Consider the following 21,976-nt stretch of genomic DNA (forward strand, 5'->3'; position numbering starts at 1 on the left):
CTGAGAGCCAGACGAGCCCTACGAAAAGCTACCAAGAGCTCCGTAAGCTGGACAAAGCTGAGCCTGAACCTTCTCTGAGCTCCACCACACCTCTTAGAGCGCATCAGAGCTCGGTGGCTGGGAGCGGCAGCTACATGGAAATGAAGACGGACCATCATCCCACGGTGAACGAACTACGCGACAGCTGCAGTGGGATGGAGGGCTGGGAGCCAGGTGGGGAGGAGGAGGAGGGGCTGGGGTACATGATGATGTCACCACAGCCGGGCTCCAGTTCGTCGTTGCTGCCTCAGGACGATTACGTCACCATGGCGAGCCCACACAAACACAACCTGCCGGCCTACGCTTCCCTTCAGACATCATTCAGCAGGTGAGTTGAATAACTGGCAGTGAGACCTTTATTTGAAACTTTGTTTGGACTAAAACTTGCAACTTTCTCTCTTCTGTAGCTCCATCTCTGACAGCTACTCTCCTGTGCGCCGCCCTCATCATCAGCTCAGTCAGCCAAACTCTCCGGTGACCTCACTCCAACCATCAGAAACAGAAGCCGGCCAATTACAGAGGAGCATCAGCTGCTCCGCCCGACCACAGGACGAGGCACGGCAGGAGCAGAGATCAGCTCAGCGGGGACACCTCCCAGCACGGACCAGGGTCACCTCATCGCCTGTGAGGAGCGTCGACGAGTCTGGCATGATTGCCTCATCGCCTGTGAGGAGCGTCGACGAGTCTGGCATGATTGCTCCTGTTCCTCAGAGTGGCTACACCAGGCCGTTCCAGGCCAGTCCAAACCGAGTAAACGGCCGGCTCCAGTCTGTGTCAAATCGATCCAGCAGAGGATCCTGGCTGTCTTTGTGTCTGCCGTCCTGCCTGCATGCTGAGGACAGATCCTGAGACAGAAACTGGGGCTTTAAAGTGTTACATGTAAAATAATAAGTATATTTTTGATAAAAAAAATAAAGTAGTTGTTGAGTGTTTAGTTATTTTTGTCTTTAAATTCACTCGTTTGGTGTGGATTAAATCCAGCTGTATGTTTTTGTTGTAAACCACACGGCACTTAAATTTAAAAAAATAAAGTCACATGAATGCAAACTTTTCTTGAGCCTTTTTTTGACACGCTCACGCAGATTGGGATATTTTCCACCTATGAAACCTTCCATTATGTTCAGTCCAGACGAAGGTGTCAGTGTTGTGGAGATACAGGAAACAAAAGTGTGTCTGTCAAGCCTTTACTCATTAATGTGAACGTGGTAGACGAGTTGCATCACCAGCTTGTCGTCTGTTTTTCGACTTCTTTATTTTACTTATCACAGTCGACATCGTTTCTCCTTCCTCCTGGTTTTATATTCTTATATGGTGACAACCAGGGTCTGAAATTTTACGACTTCCTGTCACCAGCAGAAAGCAGAAGCAGACAGCAGAAATGTGCAATATCTTATGTAAAATAACCGAGATGCTTTTAAAGGGTTAAATGAGAAATAAATATGCAAAGTGTTAAGTTAAAGATGAATGTTAAACAAGACTTGTATGTGGCTGACCGCATCCGGTCAGTGTGCCCTTTTGTGGGCAATGTGTTACAAGGACTGTCCTTATGAGGCCGATGACGACGTGTTTGAAAGCAGGTTAGGACGGCGGAGGAGCAGCCCCGCCTACGCCCTCGAACTAAGTATCCAGAGCCGAGCCGCATCAGTGGAGGTCCAATATGCTCCATGATCCGCCATTGCGATGTCGCAACTCTCTACGGCTGTAAAAGTACCGTCAGTCAGTCACTCAGTCACATACAGACCCCGGCGGTCAGCCAAAAAGGTATACAGGTATTTAAAAAGTTTCATAAATACTGGAACTGTTATACAGTTCATCATAGGACTATGGTACAGTTCATTGTTGAAAGATTAAGTTAAATGTGTTAAAATAGACGTCTTAAACAGTTATTGAAAGCCATGCTGCAATACTTAAACAGGCCACTAGATGGCGTAGAGGCCCTGTGAGCAGCATTAAAACTCCTAAAGTAAAGTGCTGCAGAACAGATCCTGCAGTCGCGCTGAACGCTAGCTAAAGCTGTTTGCCTCTTTGTTTTACACAGAGGTGGATTTATAGACTTTAAAACTACACGCGTGTATGCCGGTGTGAGGGAGTGTCATGAAAGGAATCCTCCCTGGCACCCCTCGGCCAGTTTGGGGGAGCAACACTATCTTATTAATATTAATTTAAGTATAATGAATCATTTTGTGATGAATAAAGTTAAAAAATGACCTCTTTATATATTAGCTTGCTGTGAGTGATGAATCACAAATGCCTGTTCTTGTTGACACTATAATGTCCGAACCCTGTATGACCCTGGTACGCTGATGGGAGCGCGCATGGGAGTCCCAGGTGCTGTACGCTTTTTCACTTCTCTTTGCGGACAGCAGAGGGCGCCTGCTCAGGCTGTGATGCAGCAGAAACTCAACCAAACAGTATTATAAATATATATTTCTATTGGTGACACCATGCAATAAATATTGTTTGTGGTTATAACTGGAAATGGAAAAGCATGAAGGCGAATTTTATATGCGTAATGTCAATTAAAAATTCCACAACCTTACATTATACCAGAGAAAGCCTTTATTTCCTCAGCTTGTCATCCTAAAACAATCTTACCTGTCATTTAATTTCATAAAAGCTGCTTTGAAAATATTTAATGGAGGAAAAAGTGATTTAAAAAATAACAATCCAAGATTTAAAATCGATAAAAACAGCGCACTGCAATAAAATCTGTAAAAGCATCTTAAAGGACACAAACACACGCAGGAGTAATATAAAGTCCCAGAGGGCCAGTCCACCAGCACCTCCACCTGTCAGTTCTTCCAGGTGTAGCTGTAGTTGTTCATGTTGATGTGAGTCAGAGCCGTCTTGCCGAGGCCGGACGGCTGCTGAAGCTGCTGGATGGAGGCGGGATGGAGGCCGCAGCTGCACAGGTCCACCGAGCCGCCGGTGCACTTGTTGGTGTGTGTGTTCATGACGGCGGTCGGTGCGTGTGTGTAGAGAGTCGCTGAGAAGTTCCCTTTCTGCGCGGGTCGAAGGAGGGCTGTGACGGCGTGGAGGGAGGAGGGGAGGATGGGTCCTGCAGGAGGGAGGGAAGATGTTAAGAAACAGGAGTGGCATATTTCTGTTCAGTTAATTGACCTGATGAAGCGCGTCTGTACCCGTGATCTCCAGACTGCTGATGTTCTGGTACGTCGAACCGACCTGGCTCTTCACGTTCACACTGCGGGCCTGAAAAACACACACACACTCAGACAGATGCACACACCTTAAAGGCTGCATGTGCGTGTGTGTGTGTGCGTCTGTACCTTCAGCGTGTGCATCGTAGCGCCTCTGAAAGCACCAGGAGCCAGCAGCGTGGGGGGTAACCCGGCCTGCGACCCCGCTGTCGCCACCAGGCTCTTACAGTTGATGAGGAAGTTGATGAGGGTGAAGGTGTGCGCGCCCTCCACACACACCACAGACTCCGGTTTGTGGTCCAGAGACACAGCGTGGCCCTCTTTACGACTACGTCAGCGGTTAAGGAGCTTAAATTTAGAGCATGAAATTAAACATAAAGCAGCTGACAGCAGATTCCGAGGATACAGTTGTATGCTGATGCTGTCCGGCTTCTTGATCTTGTCCTGGACTCCCATCTCCTTCAGCCAGGAGAAGCTGCCGTCGTCGTCGTCGTCTCCTTCCTCACCTGCCTGACAGTCCTCCTCTTTCAGCTCAGAACACCTACAAAATAAGAGCGCAATTTAGAATAAAGTTGTAGAAGTTATTTTGCATAAATTTAGGGACGTAAAGGTGAAAGAAAATCACACTCACTCCTGCGCCTTCTCCTGCTCTTCCTCAGCTCCCTGGTTCTGCTTCCTCCTCTCGTCCACTAGAGGGAGACTGAACTCTATACCTAAAAAAATTAAGATTAAGGCTTTTAAAAAAGGTCTCAATTTAGTGATTCCTCGCTGTAATATTAAGGCGATTGAAAGATGTCGAGCTCACCTTCAGCCTTCATGGCCTCTCTGAGACCTCTGGTTGTCGGGGAGATTAAAGCGGTGATGCTGCCGGAGCCCCCGAGTCCTGCCGCCCTGAACAACACTGTAAACTGACAGAGGAGAAGAGATTAGATGAAGGGAATTAACTGGAAAATGATGATTTAATAAAAACACCTACCTGATAGGAGCAGAGGTAGAAGTAAGGACACAGTCTGGCCTTCAATAGACTGTAGAGAGAGGACAGACTGACCGACCTGATGAAGACGATCAGAGAGAAAACGTGCGTTATAAAACCATTAAAAACAGACAGAAAAGTAGAGATATTTCAACCTAGACCAATGTGTTTGACTGGCGGATGGATGGACTAACTAAAGGCTTTGGTAAAATATCAGAAATGAATACAAAAGGGGTGTGTCTATGTTTGATTGACAGCAGCTGGCCAGTAGAGCTCCAGCAGGGGAACAAGAGACAGGTAAATAAATGTGAGCTGTAGCCTTAGTGGCATCGAAGAGTCTCCCTGCATCCATGTCGTGTCGGAATGCCATTCAAAGGTCGGACCTTAGCCACGTTTGGCTGACGGCATTTGGTGTCACCGTTTAGCCCCTCCCCCACGGCCGCATGTCACTCCAAAGTTGTAGAAAACATGGCCGCTCTAGGATCAATTATTCGGCCTTATATGTGAGAGCCACAATCGCCAGGAGGTATCAGAATGGTACGTTGAAATCTTGACAACGACTTGACTACAAGCTCGTGCGAGAAGGCGAAGGTGAGGTGAAAGACGATGAATGACGATTGGTTGATTTCAGCGAAAGCAAGGTTCTATGTAGAAACCTGCAGCTCTTCTGAACGGCCCATTTCAGAGGCGATCCTTTTAAACATGTAACTCTGGTGAATGTTTGTTTTGGTTGCTTGTTCAACTTGTGAAGGTGCAGGAAATAACCTCACCACTCAGCCATGAGACTCTTCTGCAGTGCTGCATCCTGTGCCCATGGCGTGCTCTTCCCAGTAAAGCTCCTTTCAGCGTTGATCCTGGGGAACAGAGAGAGCCAGGGCAGGGAGGGGTGCTGCCAGTACACCAGACTCTGCTGGAAGGCGCAGCGAAGCTCGGAGCAGGACCTGGGATCCTGCAGGAGGGCAGCAAAGAGTTGAAAACATGGGCCTCATTGCCGTTATGACATTTGTGAAAATGACATCTTAAACTCTACCTGAATGCTGTGAGGCAGAGTGCTAAACTGAGCTCTGCAGTGCTGGCTGAGCCCCAGAGCTTCCTCCTGGGCTTTCGGGTGCTCTGCCCAGGACAGGGAGAGCGGCGAGGTGAAGAGGACGCGTGTCTTCAGGCTCCAGTCTGCTGGGTACTGGGTGCAGACGGGAGGAGCTATGGAGGCGGGGGCAATGGCCTGGGGACTCTTGGAAGAGAGATGAGAGGAGATTTACTACAGTGAAGGAGACGGATAATTGATCAATAAAAGTGTGAAATGTACAGAAAAAAATCCAACCTTGAGAAGTGGACTAACATCGTCCTCTTCTTCTTCAAACAGGGAGTCATCTTCAGAGAAAGTGAGACACTTCTACAGCAGAGGACGAGAAAATACGTAAGTTCACTTTATTCCTAATTTCTACTTCACTTCACTACACATTACATGGAAGTACAATTGCCGGGACAGGACCAATATCTGGTCCCTTCACACCACATACTACATTTCCATACCGATCTCCAATCAAAAATGTAGGAATTAAACAAACTCCTACTTTTTCATCAACAAAGAGGAAAAGTTGTGACTTCATATTGTCATAGAAGCTTTAAATTATCGTAATCTTTAATTCGGCTGGTATCTCTTACACAAACATGCAACACCCTGAATAAAGTAATATTAAGGACTGGTTCAATATACGTATTGTGCAGCCACAGGCAATAACATACATGCAGGTAGTTTAAATATGTTTTTTGTGCTTGTGTATGTAGCTTGTTAACACTGACATTAAACATAATTTAAGCAGTTTTCAGTTTAAAAATATCATTTTGCTCCACCAACACAACTAGTTCCGGAAACCTGACCGTTGCCAAGCAACCCTAACATTTTTCTGCACTCTTGTTACCTAGTTTATGTCTACATGTTACCACAAACTAGCTTCTTTTTTTTAAGATTTATCTGTGTTTCGATTCAAACTGCAACCAGTAAAATAAGAGTCTGTTCACAGTTGTTTTGGTGGTCTGTGTGATTTTGAGATATCAGCTTGATCAATCACCGTATTCAGAACAGCTGGCTGAAGCGGAGTGATACACAGTTAAATGTCACACAGTAATGTTAGGGTTACTGACATTGCTGGTGGTCATGGAATGCCTCTTGTCCAATCAGATTACTTGGTCGGAACTAACTTCCGTATAAAAATATCTAATGTTAAGTTAATATAACCAACCTTGCTGGAAATATCTTGGTGCTCCTGTTTTTCTACCTCAGTCAACCTCGCACTGAAAGGTAAAGCTCCTCGGCACTGTTTCTTTGTTGACATGTCCTCCTCTCCCTCCTTTTCCGTCAATTTATCCATCTGGTAACTGTCCGCAGCTTCTGCATTTCCGTCATCGTTAAAAATGATCAATTTCTTCTTCGGGCTGAAAGTATTCTCAATATTTGCAAACGGGTTTCTGCGTTTTATTCCTCCGCCGGAGCGATTCTGGGTATTGAGCAGCGGGCCAGGGGAGAAAGGCCGAACGCAAGCCGGAGATGAGTCGCTTTGTCCCGGACTGCTGGTGGAGCCCTGGCCGCTCGGGCTGGAGAAGACACCGGCGTCGCTTCTGGCTCTTTTCCTCCTCATTCGCATGATTTCAGCCGGTCGCTTGAAGTTGGGTGAATATCCGGCCTGTTGAGACATCTTGTACGGAATATAATTTTTTTAAATAGCCGATTTTAATCGAAGAAATATTACGAACACTTCAGCCGCTAGTGTTTCGCAGTTGCGCCTTCCGCACTTTACAAATTTGGCGCGTAGCGTGTTGACGTAAGCCGTCCCGCTCGTGATGCATTTCGATCCGTGGGAAAATGGAGATCCCACGTCGGAAGAGATATCTTTTATCACTTTTAAAAATGCAACTTTAACCCAACTCTTTAAATACACTGACAGGAATTCACATCTTGAATTTACAAAGTTAACTTGTTTATCAAACATGCAGAAAATATACAGTAGCTACTTTATGAATAGTAACTCTACAAACGTTCATGGCTTTTCCAACTGGTCTTAAACATATCATGCACTATGAAAAAAACAAAACATATGAAACGCATTTTAACTTCTCCTTATTTCTGGAAATAACCTTTTTGTAAAACATTTTTAATAAATAAACAAAACCAAACAGACACACAAAAACCGATAACTTCCCTTAAAAACATTATTCAATATCCACAGGTATTACTTTATGTTCTTATTCATCTGAAGTGTATTGTTTTTAGCTAATGTATTTTTATTACTTTTTTGATTATTTGTATTTGAGTTGTCAAAATAATATGATGTCAAATTTTGCACTGAATTATATTAATACATTCTGGTATAGCAACTAGGTCTGTGGTTTAGCATGCTACGTCCCAAAAATCCTTAGTACATATACAAATAGTTTAATAGATAAATCTGTGTCTCATGGATTTCTTCCTACTGCAGCTGTTTGTTGATGCCCCCTCCTCCTCCTCATCACCACCTCTGTCCCTGTGTCACAGTGATTAATAGGACATTATGTAAATCTTGGCTCCCTCTGAATTTCTCCCCAGTTTGTCATTATTGTGGGTCATCAATCACATCTGAAGCTCGGCAGAACGATGGCTGCTGTTAGGAAATCAATCCTCGTATCTGTTGTTAGGGAAAAGAGAGAAAACGAGGGCCTTGTGGAGGACTGAACCTTCTATCTTGTGGACTTACTGTGCCGGTAAGGTGCCATACCTCAGTTTGACCACTAGATGTCACTGTTTACCAAGACAATCTGACCGTCCTGTTGGTGCTCAAACCGAACTGCAGGTGGACTTCTTTTAATCATTCATTCACCCAAACATGGCCCACGCTATTTTTTCCATATATATACTCCAAACATTTTATTATCTCTTGAAATTATCCAAAATTTTAGAACCAAAATTAGCCAATTAGCCGGCTTTTACTTCTTGCTTAAGACTCATTCAGATGACACTTCATATGTTATAGTACATTTGGATCAGCATTTGCTTGGACCTCCGGATGTTGCTCAGTTGGGAAAACACACCTTGGGCTTTTCCCAAGTTTACCTTGTCGCTGACGAAGCTGAATCTTATAGGTTATTATGTCTGTTGCAGAGTTGCCTAACACTGTGCCGCCTCTTTCCCAACCTTTGCCTGCAGTAGATCCGCTTTAATACTGTGCGCTCACGTCTGGCTGCGACCACATCACCTTTATTTAGAAACCTCTGCGTGTGTGTGTGTGTAATCTGGCAGAGAAGGCAAGCTAGGGCTCGTCCGTTTGCCTGTAGAAATTCCTTCAGCTTCAGGAATAGCATTGGATGAAATGTGTGTGTGTGTGTGTGGTGGTTTTGGCGTACACACGGGCAGGAGGGACTTTTATATAAAGTGAGAGATAATTGAGAAAACAAATCAGTAACCACAGCGAGAGAGTTGTTTTTTTTCACAAGAATATTTATAGAAATCAAAACCAAATGTGCACAAACACAACTGCTGTGTGTGTGTGTGTGTGTGTGTGTGTGTGAGGGAGGAGAGAGAGAGAGAGGGTGGACAAAAACACGATCAAACGCAGGTGTCATTTACAGCCATTATTATATACAGTACAAATCGACAGTGCATCATGGGTAAATGGGGCGCACACGCTCTCTATCTCTCTCTCACGCACAAACACAGACATGAAATGCTACCAAATGTGGTATTGTAGGAATAAATTAACAAAAAAGTCATGCTGTAATTTCTCTTAAAGTGGTGAGAAACATTCATCCTGAAGTAAAGCTGCTGATGGAAGACAGTCTTTCGATTTAAACCATAAAAACATCATTTTCGGGGTCAACGAGAGGGTTGAGGGTGCAACACAAACAGGCCATCACAACATTCGGCATGAAATCATCTATTCACAACACCGACAACATTTATGCGGACGTTATTTTACAGAAGATGCTGATTTCAAATCAGTCCAGTGCTGCTGCATGCTCTCTGTCAGTGTAAAACCAAAACCTGCTTCTCCGTCCGTATTCACCTCCTTCATTTAGTCCTTTAGTCCTCTCGCGGCTGATTCACCTGTCAGTCATTCTGCTTGTTTTCTATTGGCCAACATTTGTCAGTAGACAGTTTTAAAGTGGGCGCACTCATCAGGCTCCTGGTCAAGTGATGACGGGACGTGCCGAGTTTTGGGAGAAATTTGAAGCCATAATCACTTAAAGGGGGATTTCACATTTTAAGACATAATGTTACAATGTTGGATGTTCAGACTAAACGTGGGTGAAGTTTCAAATCTGTAGGTGAAAGTATGTTGGAGTAATCCCCAGGCTTCTCAGCTCAGTCTGCTGTGAACGCCGGGTTTCACACAGTTTTTTCTACAGGGCTGGCCAATCAGAAGAGAGCAGGGTTTCTTAAAGGGACAGAGCTGACTGAGTGGTTTCAGGCAGAGGCCGTATGAGGGCCTGCACAGAGCACCAGCGTGAGAACAATGATGAGGGTTTTTAACTGTAAATTATGCTAAGCTACTCCACAGGTATCACAGAGTGAAATAAGAAGCTTGAAATTAGCATAATACCCCCTTTAAGCTAACTCTTGGGGGAAACTGCATTATAAGGTGACAGGCAGTATTGTGCATTATGGGGGCTTCCGAGCTACCTTTTGAAGCTATACTCAAAATATCAACAGGTTTAGGGGGGGAATTTAGAGACAATATGACACAATATGGTCCAAACCCTAATAGAAATTTGTCTGATTTGAAGAATAAGTCGTCTTATTGTCAAAAAATGATAATATTGATGATATTGTCACTTCCCTCTGAAATTAAAAAGACCATGCTGTAGGAACCTCTGGGTTTGGAGTTGGTTGAGAGACGGAGTAAACATGGTTGCTTTTGGTGTTTTTGTGGGTAGAAAACATGGAATAACCTGACTCTAAGGTAGTAGATCTTTGATTTTACATCGACTTATGGCCCCTTGATGTCATTAATATTGTTTCAGGATTGGTGTTTATGTTAATGTTCAGTTATTTCCGCCATCACATGACCAGGTCGCCACCGTAAATGAGCGCTTCCTCTGTTTGAGCTTCAGTAAGGTCTCCAAACGGCTTCAGCAGCCGCCATGTTTGTCGGCGAGCTGCTGTGGCTGGACTCCACCTCCACGCCCACTCCTTCGTTCTGATTGGGCAGAGATGGGTGCAGGAGGGAGGAGCCTGTGGAGGCGTTGGTGCACGGCGGCAGGATCCTCGGCGGGGAGCGCGAGTCGCCGCCGCCTCCTCCCCCGGCCATCATGGAGAACTGGTACGACCCGGCGGCGGCGGAGTAGTACAGGTGGTACGGCGAGGAGGTGGACTGGAACGGCCCATTCTGACCCTGGTGGGGGGTGTTCGCCGGGTAGGGAGGAGGCAGGTATGTGTGGTACCTCCCCGCCGGAGTGGTCGCCATTGCCGTTGCCATGGTGATGCCGAGGGTGCCGTTTGAGACAGGGTTGTGAGAGGGGGTGTAGGTGAATGCGGCTGCTGTGGGAGGGTAGTGGACACGCGGGTCGGAGAAGCGCGAGTCAGGCAGGGAAGGGAGGGAGGTGAAAGGTCGCTCTAAGGTCATTCTCGGGTCACCGAAGGCTGTGAGGTCAGGACCTGAGAGAGGGCAAATGTCAAAGGTTACAACCTAACAAATTACTTGTTTGTTTAGTCTATACAAGCTCGTGTGTGTGTGTGTGTGTGTTACCTGTGAGTCGTGAGGACAGATCACTGAGCGAGGATCGACCAGGAGAAAGAGGATTGGCTGTGTGGACGGTGGGCGTGGTTATCTGGCCGAGGTAGGGATATGATTGGTCGTAGGACCAAGATGGAGACGACTGCATCTGTCTGGAGTCTGAAAGAGAGGAAGAGAAGAGCAGAGGAGTCAGAGGTATCCTGACTTTTAGTATGGGTCAAGATACAAATAAGCTGGATACTACATGTCCCATAATGCAACTCAAAGTCTCCCTCAAAAATCACTTTCATTAGACTCTTGAAAGTCTGCCTTTTTCAACCTTATACCTAAATTTTAGTAGGTTTGATGTTTCAAAAGTCCAATCTAAGATGACCCTGATGACATCACGATGACATCATCAGGCTTATTATAGACACAGTTTTCCATTTTGCCATCTTTCTGTGACAAAATCACCCTGAGTTTAGGTATAACTTCTCACAAATAAAAGCCCACTTTTGTTCCAACCTTTCGAAATAAAATCTGAAGGAACTCGGTGTTGAGACAGAAGTCGTTGATAAAGAAAGGAACAGAAGAAAGAAAGATGAAGGAGAGGAAGCAATTAACTTAGTGTGGGGGTGGACGGATGAAGGGGAGGGCTCTGTGCGTGCGTGTGTGTGTGTGTGTGTGTGTGTGAGTTCTTTCATTCAATCCAGTCTTTTTCCCCACAGTCTAATAAATGGCACTGATCACCCACAGACTTGCAGACAAGCGTGTGTGTGTGTGTGTGTGTGTGTGCAGACAGGCGAGGAAGCAAATTGTACACAGCAGTCAAGACGTCAATGAAGGCTTTTCAAGTCTGGCCAAGAGCTCTCCCAAGCATTGACTTTTGTGTGCGTGTGTGTGCGTTTGATTGTGTGTGGTGTATCTGGGTGGTGGGGAAGGCCAGGCCCCGTGCCAAGCCCCCTCCTTTCCTGGCTTTTCTCCCCTGGCTGGGAGCTCTTAATGTGGGGCAGGAGTCACAGACGACTGGCTGTCTGGAGGTAGAAGTAGAACACATAGAACGACATTTATCCTGCTGTCTGCGATGCAGTTTGACTGGTTTGTTTTAGAGCTTGAAAGGAGGTTTTATTTTATTGTAGTCATTATTCAAATTAAGTGGTTTCTTTGGGATGCCCTGTGATTGACTGGCGACCTGTCTAGGTTGTACCCCGCCTCTCACCCAATGACAGCAGGGATAGGCTCCACTCGCAAAGCTGAATCAAAGCGGAGTATAGCGCTCATTTGTTTTAGATGCATGGTTTTCACAGGACAGCCATACAGATACATGAAGTCAGGCTGTTTTATCTCATGTATGTTACACCCCTAAGTTTTAAGGCTGGATTTTGCCACAAGAATGGAGGGTCGTGTGATAAAGCAGGAGCCACTTTAAAGCATTAGCAATCAGTTGGTAGCAAGCTAATACTACTGTTAGCTAGGAGGTGCCTGAAAACTATTACTTTGGTAGTATTAGGTACAATCAGTGACTGTGTACAGATGGATGACGTGTCTCCACCTCCTTTTCTTTTAAAAAAGTGAAGCCAAAACACCCCTGAAGCGGGCGCTGCCATCTTGAGATGGTGACGTCATTTGGAGCCAGAGCTGCGCAGTAGAGGTCGGCGGGTGGAGCTGCCGTAGCCGCTTCCGCTAACCAAAACACACACTTAACTGTCCCGAAAAAAAACAGCAAAGATCCTGCACGCCGGCGTATTTTTAACAGCTTCTTTGTGTTGGTCTGAAGCAGACTCCTCTTGCCGTTCCTCCTCCACTCTGCTAATCCAGATCAGATTGGCTGCAGGAGCCGGATTTGCCAACAGAGCTGTCAATCATCCTTTTGACAGCATCAAATTAAAACAAAACTCGTCAGAAACACTTGGACGTAAATCAGCATGATAATAACTAGCTAGAATGACAGAAACCATGTTTGAGAAACATTTATTTGACGTGTATTTTGAGTTTATAGTTTGACTCATGTCCCATCTGTTAACATGGAGGAGGCGGGCTTTATGAGCTATACTGCAGCCAGTCAACAGGGGGCGATAGAGAGGGTTTGGCTTCACTTTTAGGGAGCTGTCATGTCGTCCATCTTTTTATACAGTCCATGGGTACAATAGGAAAGGTGTAAATTCCCTGTAACGTAATATTAGCAAGGAAGTGGCTAAATGCTAATGTTAGCTGTTATCCAAAGGGTGGCGGGATTAGGTCCCTAAAGATGTAAACTATCTGATTGATCGTAACAGTCAGATACCCTCATATATAAGCCTGATAAATTGGTTCACGTTACCATCTTCCTTTTGGCCGCAGCAAAGGCCACATAAGCTTTAATTTCACGTGTACCTTCACACCGCTCTGTGCATTTTACATCTGCTATGAGCTGTAAGTGGTTTGGCAGCAGAGGGAACACAGACTTTTACTGCACGGCCACACGTGCACACAAACACACCAAAGTACACACACACACGGACATTTCGCCGCATGATCATACAGTATTTATTACTCACCGTTAGGAAAATTTGAGAAGTGAAAGAAGGGAAGACGATAGTTATAAGAGAAATGAAAGCCAAGCAGGGGGGCTGATGACGGGGGAGCGAGAATCGAGAGAAAAGGAATGAAAGGGGAAGAGAGAAAAAGAGAGTGAGGCCTTGAATGGCCTAATAACGGTTTCCTGTTGCTATTTTCAATTTAAGAGCCATCAGAAAAACACTGAGAGCAGGAAGCACAAAGAGCGACGTCTGTCCTTTACCCTAAAATTCACTCTACTCTACATCACTGTCAATCAAGAAACACAAAATATCTTCCTATAAACTCAAGGAGACATGTACCCGTACTGCCGCAACATGTAGGAGTCTGAGTCTGCAGATTGATGAGACTTTTTACTGTTTCCGTTAGCAACAGAAATACTAATAATGGATGTACTTGTTATTTTCAAGACCTGCCTTTGTGTCAAACGCTTTCTTTTTAACATCATTCTTATTAAACCAGATGCACAAAGTTCTGGGAGTTTGAATGGTTATATTAGCATAGCTTAGCTTAGCTTAGTCCACCGTTAGCTTAGTGCTAATATGACGCATTTTCGTACTTAAAAATGACAGTATTGCAAGTATGTGTTGTAGTTATTTGTTTCTCTAAGGGTGACAAACTGAATGCAATGAGTTTGTTTATTGGGTGATTATTTTCCTTATATCATGTGTTAATTAATAGTACCATATTTCTGTCTTATCGATATCTTTTGTACGGTAGCCTCTTTCCCTTTTTTAATTAAGGTGTACTTTGCTTTTAAATATTTAACTTAAAATATTCAAAAACGCAGTTATACATTTGCTTTATTTTTTTCTCACAGTAGCACTTCCTGCCAGCTGACTCTCATTTCCTCCTTGAAGCAGAACTTGCTTCCTCACAAACAGAAATACACACGCATACAAATGCACAAATAAGAAGAAACACTGTTTCTAACTGCACTTCACTATGTGCTTGCGTAAACACACACATACACAGCGTCACCACCACTGACGCCAGAAGAGGAACAGATACCATCGTTCGGTGCCACATAGAGTATCCACAGCAACCGCAACACACACTCTCACAGGTACGCACACACATACAGACCACAATGGATCTCGCTAAAACCGCAAAGAGGAAGAATGAGGCTTGTGCAATTGGATGCACAAGTTTGGAAAAAACACAACTGCTGAAGCTTTCCTCCAGAAATGAAAGGGGCACACTCATGGTTAGTGTAAGTGTTCACTTTTCCCCGAGTGCAGAGAAGCACTTGAACCAACCGTTGGTGCAAACCACTTTTTTACCGAGAATGAGACGAGAAGATTGATACCCCTCATGCCTGTTGTTAAATAAGAAGCTACAGCTCAATTAGCTTAGCTTAGCATAAAGACATGAAACAGTAGAAAATACAAGCCTGGGTCTGTCTGGAGTTAAAAACGTAAATGTACAGCATCTCTTTTGCTCACAGATTACCATGTATCTATAAAACTACTCCAGGAAGTTACTTCTGGCCATGAAACACCCTGATACATTATGCCTAGTAAAGCTAAACCTTTTACCCATGTCTTTTTTCCCCTAAATATTAGGCAAACAAAACCAGCCAGGCCAGCTGTTTCATGCTAAGCTAGTATTTATGCAGAAGCTGGACTGGGCCATGATCTTTTTGGAGACCAATGACAAAGAAACAAACACAACAAAAACATCAGTCAACATCACATAATGTGTTTTTTCTATTAATCTTTCGCGATTTTTTTCTCAAACAAGAGTAACAACAGATATGATTGGTTAAAGGGGGATTTGCCATGTTGGCTCTGCTAGCTTGAATAAAAGTGGCACCAACGTCAGGCGTCATTCATTGGTTTCTCCCTGTTTTTATGCTAAGCTAAGCTAACTCTCTTCTTGCTGTACCTTAACAGACATGAGAGTAGTACCAATACTCTTGTCTTACTCTACATTCTTTACAGCTCACTCATTATTTAAACCTTTTAGGCTCAGTGGTTTCTCTTGGTTGCAAGGAATTGTTAGTGTGACCGTAAAAGGCAATAACTTCTGACAGTGTGAGAGGTGTTTGAATCACCTGCTCAAATGAATTGGTCATGCAATGACAAATACAAGATAAGATCCCAAAATGTCCCTCAGACAGATGTGAGCAACAGCTGATTCCAGAGAAATATGAAGTCAACCGTGGCTAAGGCTTCCGCACAACACATTAAGTAGTCTACTTTCATCAACACACAGCGTTTTGGAATAACCCTTAGCCCTCAAAATGATGTCAAAGTTCGTCATAAGTGATTTTATCAGATGGATCAGATCTATGTTTGGAAAAAAGGTGGGAACATAACCTGCAGTGGGAAATAAATGAGCATTACAGTTCCGTGAGTCAAAGAGTTTCGATTAATTGTTCTGTGGTCATTTTGTGGACTTTGCTGTATTTTGCAATCTCCAGCCAATCGGTGGTAAACATGCTAACAGACTATTTGAACACAAGTTGTATTAGTTAGACTTCCGTTTCAACCCAGACTTCAATTATCGTGGACTCCTATCTTGTAAAATCTTGCACCGAGTATATTTGTTCCTTAACCCCTTCAAAAACTTTTAAATCACCTTCTGGAAGTGTGGACAAGTCACAGCTAGTAGAGAACAAATGCACTGCTAGCGTTAGCTTCAGAATCTCAGTTCCCATGTAAAGACATGTCTGACTAATCCACGAGCTTCCTGTTTTCTAAAAGATGTATCACAGACTTTTTTTGGTCTGAGCGATTGCCTCATTGGCATTTCTTTGAGCCCCACTTCTCTGAATAGTTTCTTAATATTAAATCTAGGGCGGGAGCTCAGGTGGTAAAGTGGGTCAGACACTAATTGTAGGGTGGTATGTCTGTCTGGCCACATACACTGATGAGTGTCACTTTGCATTGTGGTGAGAATGAACACTTAACAAAGGATTGCATGGATCTTGGAGATTCAAAAAATGCAACCATCATACAGAAGCCTCCAGCCACTAGGGGCAGCACTGAGCACACTCAGTAAAACATCCTCTTACCAGCTGTTATCTGAGGGTGCGTTTGGCTGGAGAAGGCGGCCGAGTTGAGCCCTGCAGACTGGCGAGTGTTGGCGGACGGTTGGTGGTGATGGTGGTGAGGAGGCGTCACCCTCATGGAGCTCCGCCTCAGATGCTCCAACTCCGTTAGCCTCTCTGAGAACGCCAGAGTGCCGGGTTTGACCTCGTCCATCTTCTGACGATGACCTGGGAGAGAGAGGCGACATAAAACTGTCATGATTTAAATATATCGCTCATTTTTTTGCGCCGTCTTTCTTCTTCACAAAGACATCTAAAGGTGATTTGTCAACATAGACTCATGCATGTAATCTGATTACATAATCCAGGGATTACAGTAACAGTTACAACCTAACACAGGCTATAACAATGTCTCGACATTGTTAACACACTCTGTCTGCTATTGAGTTTGGGAATCTGACGATGGGCGCCGCATAGGGGTCGGGCTGTCTCTCCGGGTGTGTGTGCGGTGGTCTGTCACGCTGTCTGTGGTGTTGGCTGCACTTCAAAGCGCTGAAACTGAGCTCCAGTTACAGGCACTTCCTCCCAATGGGGGAAGCGTGCATGTGTGTGTATTAATACTGTGTGTGTGTGGGCGAGTTAGAGACGAGTGATGGTTATTCACAGCTGAGCGGAGCTGGCAGGAGTCTTCCTCCCTTTCTGTCACCTCACGTCTCTCCTGATTCCTCTGACCACTGTCGCTCAGTTCAATCCCATTGAACTTGAATGAGAATTATTCATGTGAGATAAATTTATGTGCAAAAAAAAAATCTGTTTTTCTCTTCTGCTTGATCATCCACCAGTAGAAATCCCCATGTTTCATCACACTGAGTGGGAGAGGAACTCAGTGTTGCCTCAGGTTCCTTATTGACTCACACAGCTGAGAGCTTGTATGGATTAGAGCCATGTCTGTTTGCTTAGTTCATCGACTAAGACAAGACAATATGACAATAAACCGAACCATGGTTGAACTTGGTTATCGGTAATGGCACTGAGGCAATGGCATTGGAAAAGAAGCAAACACAGACTTAGCGTTTATTCTAAAATTAGTCTAACTCTTTGGAAGTAAAATAAAGATGTTGCTGCTGCAAGTGACTGTTGCGTATTGCAACCCAGTATCCCAATTATGCTCAGTGTCAATGCAGGAAGTTGTTTGCCCAATAAATGTTTGCCTTTAATTCATCGTAACCAAAACATTTCACTGAATTTAATTGTTTTTAATCACAAAATGAAAGTGTCATAGTCATAGTTTATATTGCACAACTGTAATCTTTCCTGAACCTTGCCCAGACAGACCATAGTTGCCATGTGCAGAGGAAGCATTAAAAAAGTTGTCTAGCCATAGTGTTTCCAAAGAGCGGCATATAAGCAAAGCCAAGATATGTCACTTAAAATATATTTTATTTGGTTAAATTTGGTTGCTGTTAACGGCCAAATATAATCAACCCCACTTGTGTATATTGATTGTTAATTTGCCAGAATACAAGCTGAGGAAGGGTGTCCTTTCTGAAACATCAATATGGCAAAATTAAATATAATTGGCTTTTGGTCTCCTTTTTATATTTAATTAGACAGAACATTGTCGATGTTCCTGGAGAAACACTGAAAATGCCTGCTGTATTTGTGGGTAGTTGTATTCAAGGAGTGAATGAAGAACTAGATAGGACCCAGAGTTGAACCCTGAGGGACGCCATGTGTTATTATCAGCTGAGGAGGTAAAGTGTCAACTTTTGTGTGTCAGTAACACTCACGTCGTGGCTCTCTGGGACCGTCCACCGTAATCTTGATGGCTCTTTGGTAGGTGGCCACCTGAGGAGGGTTGGTGAACACTGTGATTGTCAGAGTGAAGCTCTTCCCTATGAGAGAAAAGGGGAGAAAGAATAGGAAAAATACAGTTAATCAGGATTTGAGTTTTTGTTTTTTATTAATACACCCGTCTCTCCCTTCTATCTCTCCTCTGGTTCTCTCCTCCCTCCCACCTGTTCTCTTTTTGGTCTGCTTAATGCATTAAGTCTTGAAGCCCCAGACAGAAATAAACCAGAGGTCACCACACACTTAAACAAACACAAACACACACTTAGAAACACAGAAAAAACAAAAAGAGAATCCTCTTATAATGTTTGAGGGCTCACTGTGTGTGTAATTATATAACAGTACAAATTATATGCATTTGTATATTAGACTACATTGATTATACTGAGGCTAAAGTCTACAAACCTAGTTTATATTTTCATTTCACAGTTTATGTTTATTTTGGATTGAGTCACGGTTCAAACAACAAGGTGGTACAGCAATGTTCAACATGGCTGAGACAGACATTTATATAGGGACTTTGCAAGGCTTGTTGCTACACTTGCTACTGTTAGCTTGGTTGCTAAAAGGACAACATGTACACACAGTTTATTCAGGTAACATATTTGTACCATCATTATCATCTCCAAACTCATGTTGTGAAAAAATCCCACTCTTATGGCGCAGTGTAAAACTTATTATATGTGATAATATAATACGACACGATACTTTATGATACGATAGCATCCTCGATTGTCTTCTCTTCAGCTCTACTTTCCCTCTAAAATTTAGTGTCAAATGGTTTTTCAAAACTGGTCTTGGATAAAGCGTGATAAAGCACTGTTTGTTATGAAGATTGTAGGTTAAACATGTCGAGGAAGGCAAGATAGAAGCATAGTGTAATTGTGAATAATCCACGGCCACTTGTCAAATCAATATAAACAGAAAAATTAGATTAATTAGAGTAATTCACTTATTTATAGATAAAGGTCTGTTACATTATCAGTACTGTTGCTGTGGATACTTGTATCCCAAAAAAGTCTGAGCACTGATTTAGAAAAGAGGATAAAGTGTTAAGGTATCCCAATATACACTTTTAAGGGACGCTCGCCAGCCAATCAGGAACAAGAGTTTAATTTGACCGTGGTATAATCCAAAAATATCAACCATAAAAAAGTAGTATCAGTTGAACCGTGGTCACAAGTGAGAACAAATATATGTCCACTGTAACAAATGTTTGTACAACACATTTATAGTTCTAACCATGTGTGTGTGTGTGTGTGTGGACCTTGCTGGGGGGTCACTGCAAGCCTCAGCTTTGGAAGTAGCACTCACTCAACACTAAGCTTGCTGCAAACACACACACGTGCAGGACCACCACTGCTGTTGTGTGCCAGGGTCGGAGTATAGTTACCACATGCAGACAGTCTGATGCCACACACACACGCGCAAACAGCCGTCGTACAGTATGCGGGTAATGCCAGGTGTTACTCTCACTTCCCCCTTTCCCCGTGTGTCTGCTTTCTTTTTAAGATGTTTGATTAAACGATTTCATTCATCGTATCTCTCAGTGAAGTTACAGTTGACCTTCTAGTCCAGATGATTTGCATTCAAATACAAAGGAACACAAAATTTGGCCTCCAGCTGAGCTCAGTTCGACGGAAGGAAGCTAACCACAGCTTTTGCGGTTAGCAAGTAGCTAGCTTCTAGCGTGCGCTTGTATTTTTTATATTCTGGATGTTTATTATACTGCTTTAGTATTTTCACTGTAATGTGGCACATTTTTAACCTCCCCCTAAACCACTGATTCTTAAAGTATGGGGCGGCATGACGAGGGGGCGCGTCACTGCTCCTGTTTGGGGTTTTTTTTCGTTTGGAAAATGTAGCAGGCGGAACTATGTTTTGACTTCGGACAACCCGGACTCATTTTCGGGTGGCACAGTACACAAACGCGTTGCCCTGGTGATTTCCATGACAGATTTCACATTCAGAAACACACACAGAAAAAGTCTAGCATTGCCAATGGACAAATATATTACAGGGGCGAAAACAAAAACAGCTGACGCGTCAGATACCAACAACACGACGTCGAACGCTGACCAACCGCCAAAATCCGAGTAGTCAAGAAAATGTGACGACGCTTATGTTGCTCTTGGATTTACAGCGAATATGATGGGAGATGAAGAGAGACCTGTCTGTGTTATATGTCTGAAAAGTTTTGCAGCTGCAGCAAAAATCTGTTTGTTGTTTTTCTTAGCACAGATTGAACTTTATTGTTATTGTTCTGAAAAAAATATTTTTTTGCACAGCGAATCACTCAGAGAAAAGTGGAAAGAATGGTCACCATCTTGACTTTCTTTCAATACGTGACCCATTTGTGACTATTTTGTTGGGGCGGGGGTGCCTGGAAATTTTTCTTTCTCCAAAGGGGGGCATGACAGAAAAAGTTTGAGAACCACTAACCATTTTCTGCTAACCCACAAAATACATATAAGTCGACTGGTGGTTTAAGCTAACAAACGCTAGCTGACTAGCAGACTCTTTAGCTGTGTGCAGCTCTAGCACAATACAGCTTGTGTTTTGCCCTGCCGTTGGCGCATGTAGCATTGTTTCCTTGCCTCACTTACAGTTGATTCAAATCAACATATTTGGCATGTGTTGTTCTTTGTGTTGAATTGAAATTAACCTAACTGGCACAAATTGGCACTGCGCCTGGTGTTTACGGTAGATACACATTGTTTACCAAGTGGCCACTAGAGGGAGGGAGTCACCTAAAACCTCCCCAGTCTCTCTTTTCTTTTTATATGCAGTATAAACAGCTCTGTATGTTGTACTCTACACACATTATTGTGTATAACCAAACAAATAAAAACATGAAGTGTGTTTTTGTGCAGGTTGTTTACGGAGAGAGAGTTTACAGTCAGAGATTTTGGCTGATAGAGAGAGACAGGAGGAGGGAGAGAACAGCTGAGCTCTTTGTGTCTGTTGTGTCTATCAGCCAACCCGTCACACACACACACACACACACTTAGACGCAGACACACACACTCATAACAGTGTTTTCCGGGATTTTCTCTCTAATCACCCCTACGTCTCTCTCTCTTTCTCTGAAGATAAGAGATTTCACACATGAGGTGAGTCTTGTGTGTGCGTGTGTGTGCATCCTGTCAGGGCATGCGGCGTCTGGGTTGTCCACTTTTTCTCACAATCACCCAATCAGACGGAATCTCGTATTTACGCTGTCTTCAACAAAGCAATATGTCTGCGTGTGTGTGTGTGTTCCCAGAATAACAAGGTAGTATTTGTGCGTTAAAGAGTGTGTGTTCACACAGTGTCAGATATTGTGAAAGAGAAAAATGACGGCCTGTTTAAAAGAGGAACTAACCGAGAGCCTGAAAACAGGTTGCACATGTGCACACTTACTTACATACACGCAAGCACACATACTGTAATGTGGTATAAGCCAAAACCATCACACTAGTATAGGACGTGTTTTAAAAGTTACTCCATGCTTATATTGCCGCGTTGCTTTAGGTATTGCTAATATGTAAAGGATTTATAGCGAGCATCTTGTTATCGCGGACCACTTAAACAACGTTATTTCAAGAGTTGAATCCTCTTTACTCAAAAACTGACTCTGTAAATCATTAACTGCAAACTGAAACAGATGGATTCACTCAGACTTTTTTTGCGATTAGAAAAACAGCCACTGATATGCAAATCCGCTCCGCTGTCTGTG

General features: G+C 43.8%; 2 protein-coding genes across 5 annotated transcripts in view; both read right to left on the minus strand.

The window, feature by feature from the left end:
• Window positions 1–2,775: 2,775 nt before the first annotated feature.
• On the minus strand, window positions 2,776–6,866 carry LOC138603413 (protein downstream neighbor of son homolog). The gene is made up of 11 exons (XM_069675174.1): window positions 6,414–6,866; window positions 5,492–5,563; window positions 5,201–5,401; window positions 4,941–5,119; window positions 4,174–4,249; window positions 4,003–4,105; window positions 3,829–3,910; window positions 3,604–3,738; window positions 3,327–3,525; window positions 3,180–3,249; window positions 2,776–3,097 (listed from the first exon to the last, which is right to left on the minus strand). Exons 1-11 carry the CDS (start codon window positions 6,864–6,866, stop codon window positions 2,832–2,834), a joined length of 1,836 nt encoding a protein of 611 aa, XP_069531275.1. The 3' UTR covers window positions 2,776–2,831.
• A 3,115-nt stretch (window positions 6,867–9,981) lies between these two features.
• Window positions 9,982–21,976, minus strand: part of runx1 (RUNX family transcription factor 1) — a 44,998-nt gene continuing 33,003 nt past the window's right edge. For 2 of the 4 annotated variants that reach the window (XM_069675321.1, XM_069675319.1), the window contains 4 exons: window positions 18,198–18,302; window positions 16,432–16,659; window positions 10,890–11,036; window positions 9,982–10,798 (listed from right to left, as the gene is read on the minus strand). In XM_069675321.1, the coding sequence (XP_069531422.1) occupies window positions 10,251–10,798; window positions 10,890–11,036; window positions 16,432–16,659; window positions 18,198–18,302 (1,028 nt within the window). In that variant the 3' untranslated portion in view covers window positions 9,982–10,250. The remainder of the gene's footprint in view (window positions 10,799–10,889; window positions 11,037–16,431; window positions 16,660–18,197; window positions 18,303–21,976) is intronic. The other 2 variants (XM_069675318.1, XM_069675320.1) reach the window with 1 other exon arrangement.

Source organism: Semicossyphus pulcher, unplaced genomic scaffold (genome assembly GCF_022749685.1).
Source record: "Semicossyphus pulcher isolate SPU_LCO1_2020_fin unplaced genomic scaffold, fSemPul1.0.p SCAF_24, whole genome shotgun sequence".
Lineage (NCBI taxonomy): Eukaryota > Metazoa > Chordata > Actinopteri > Labriformes > Labridae > Semicossyphus > Semicossyphus pulcher.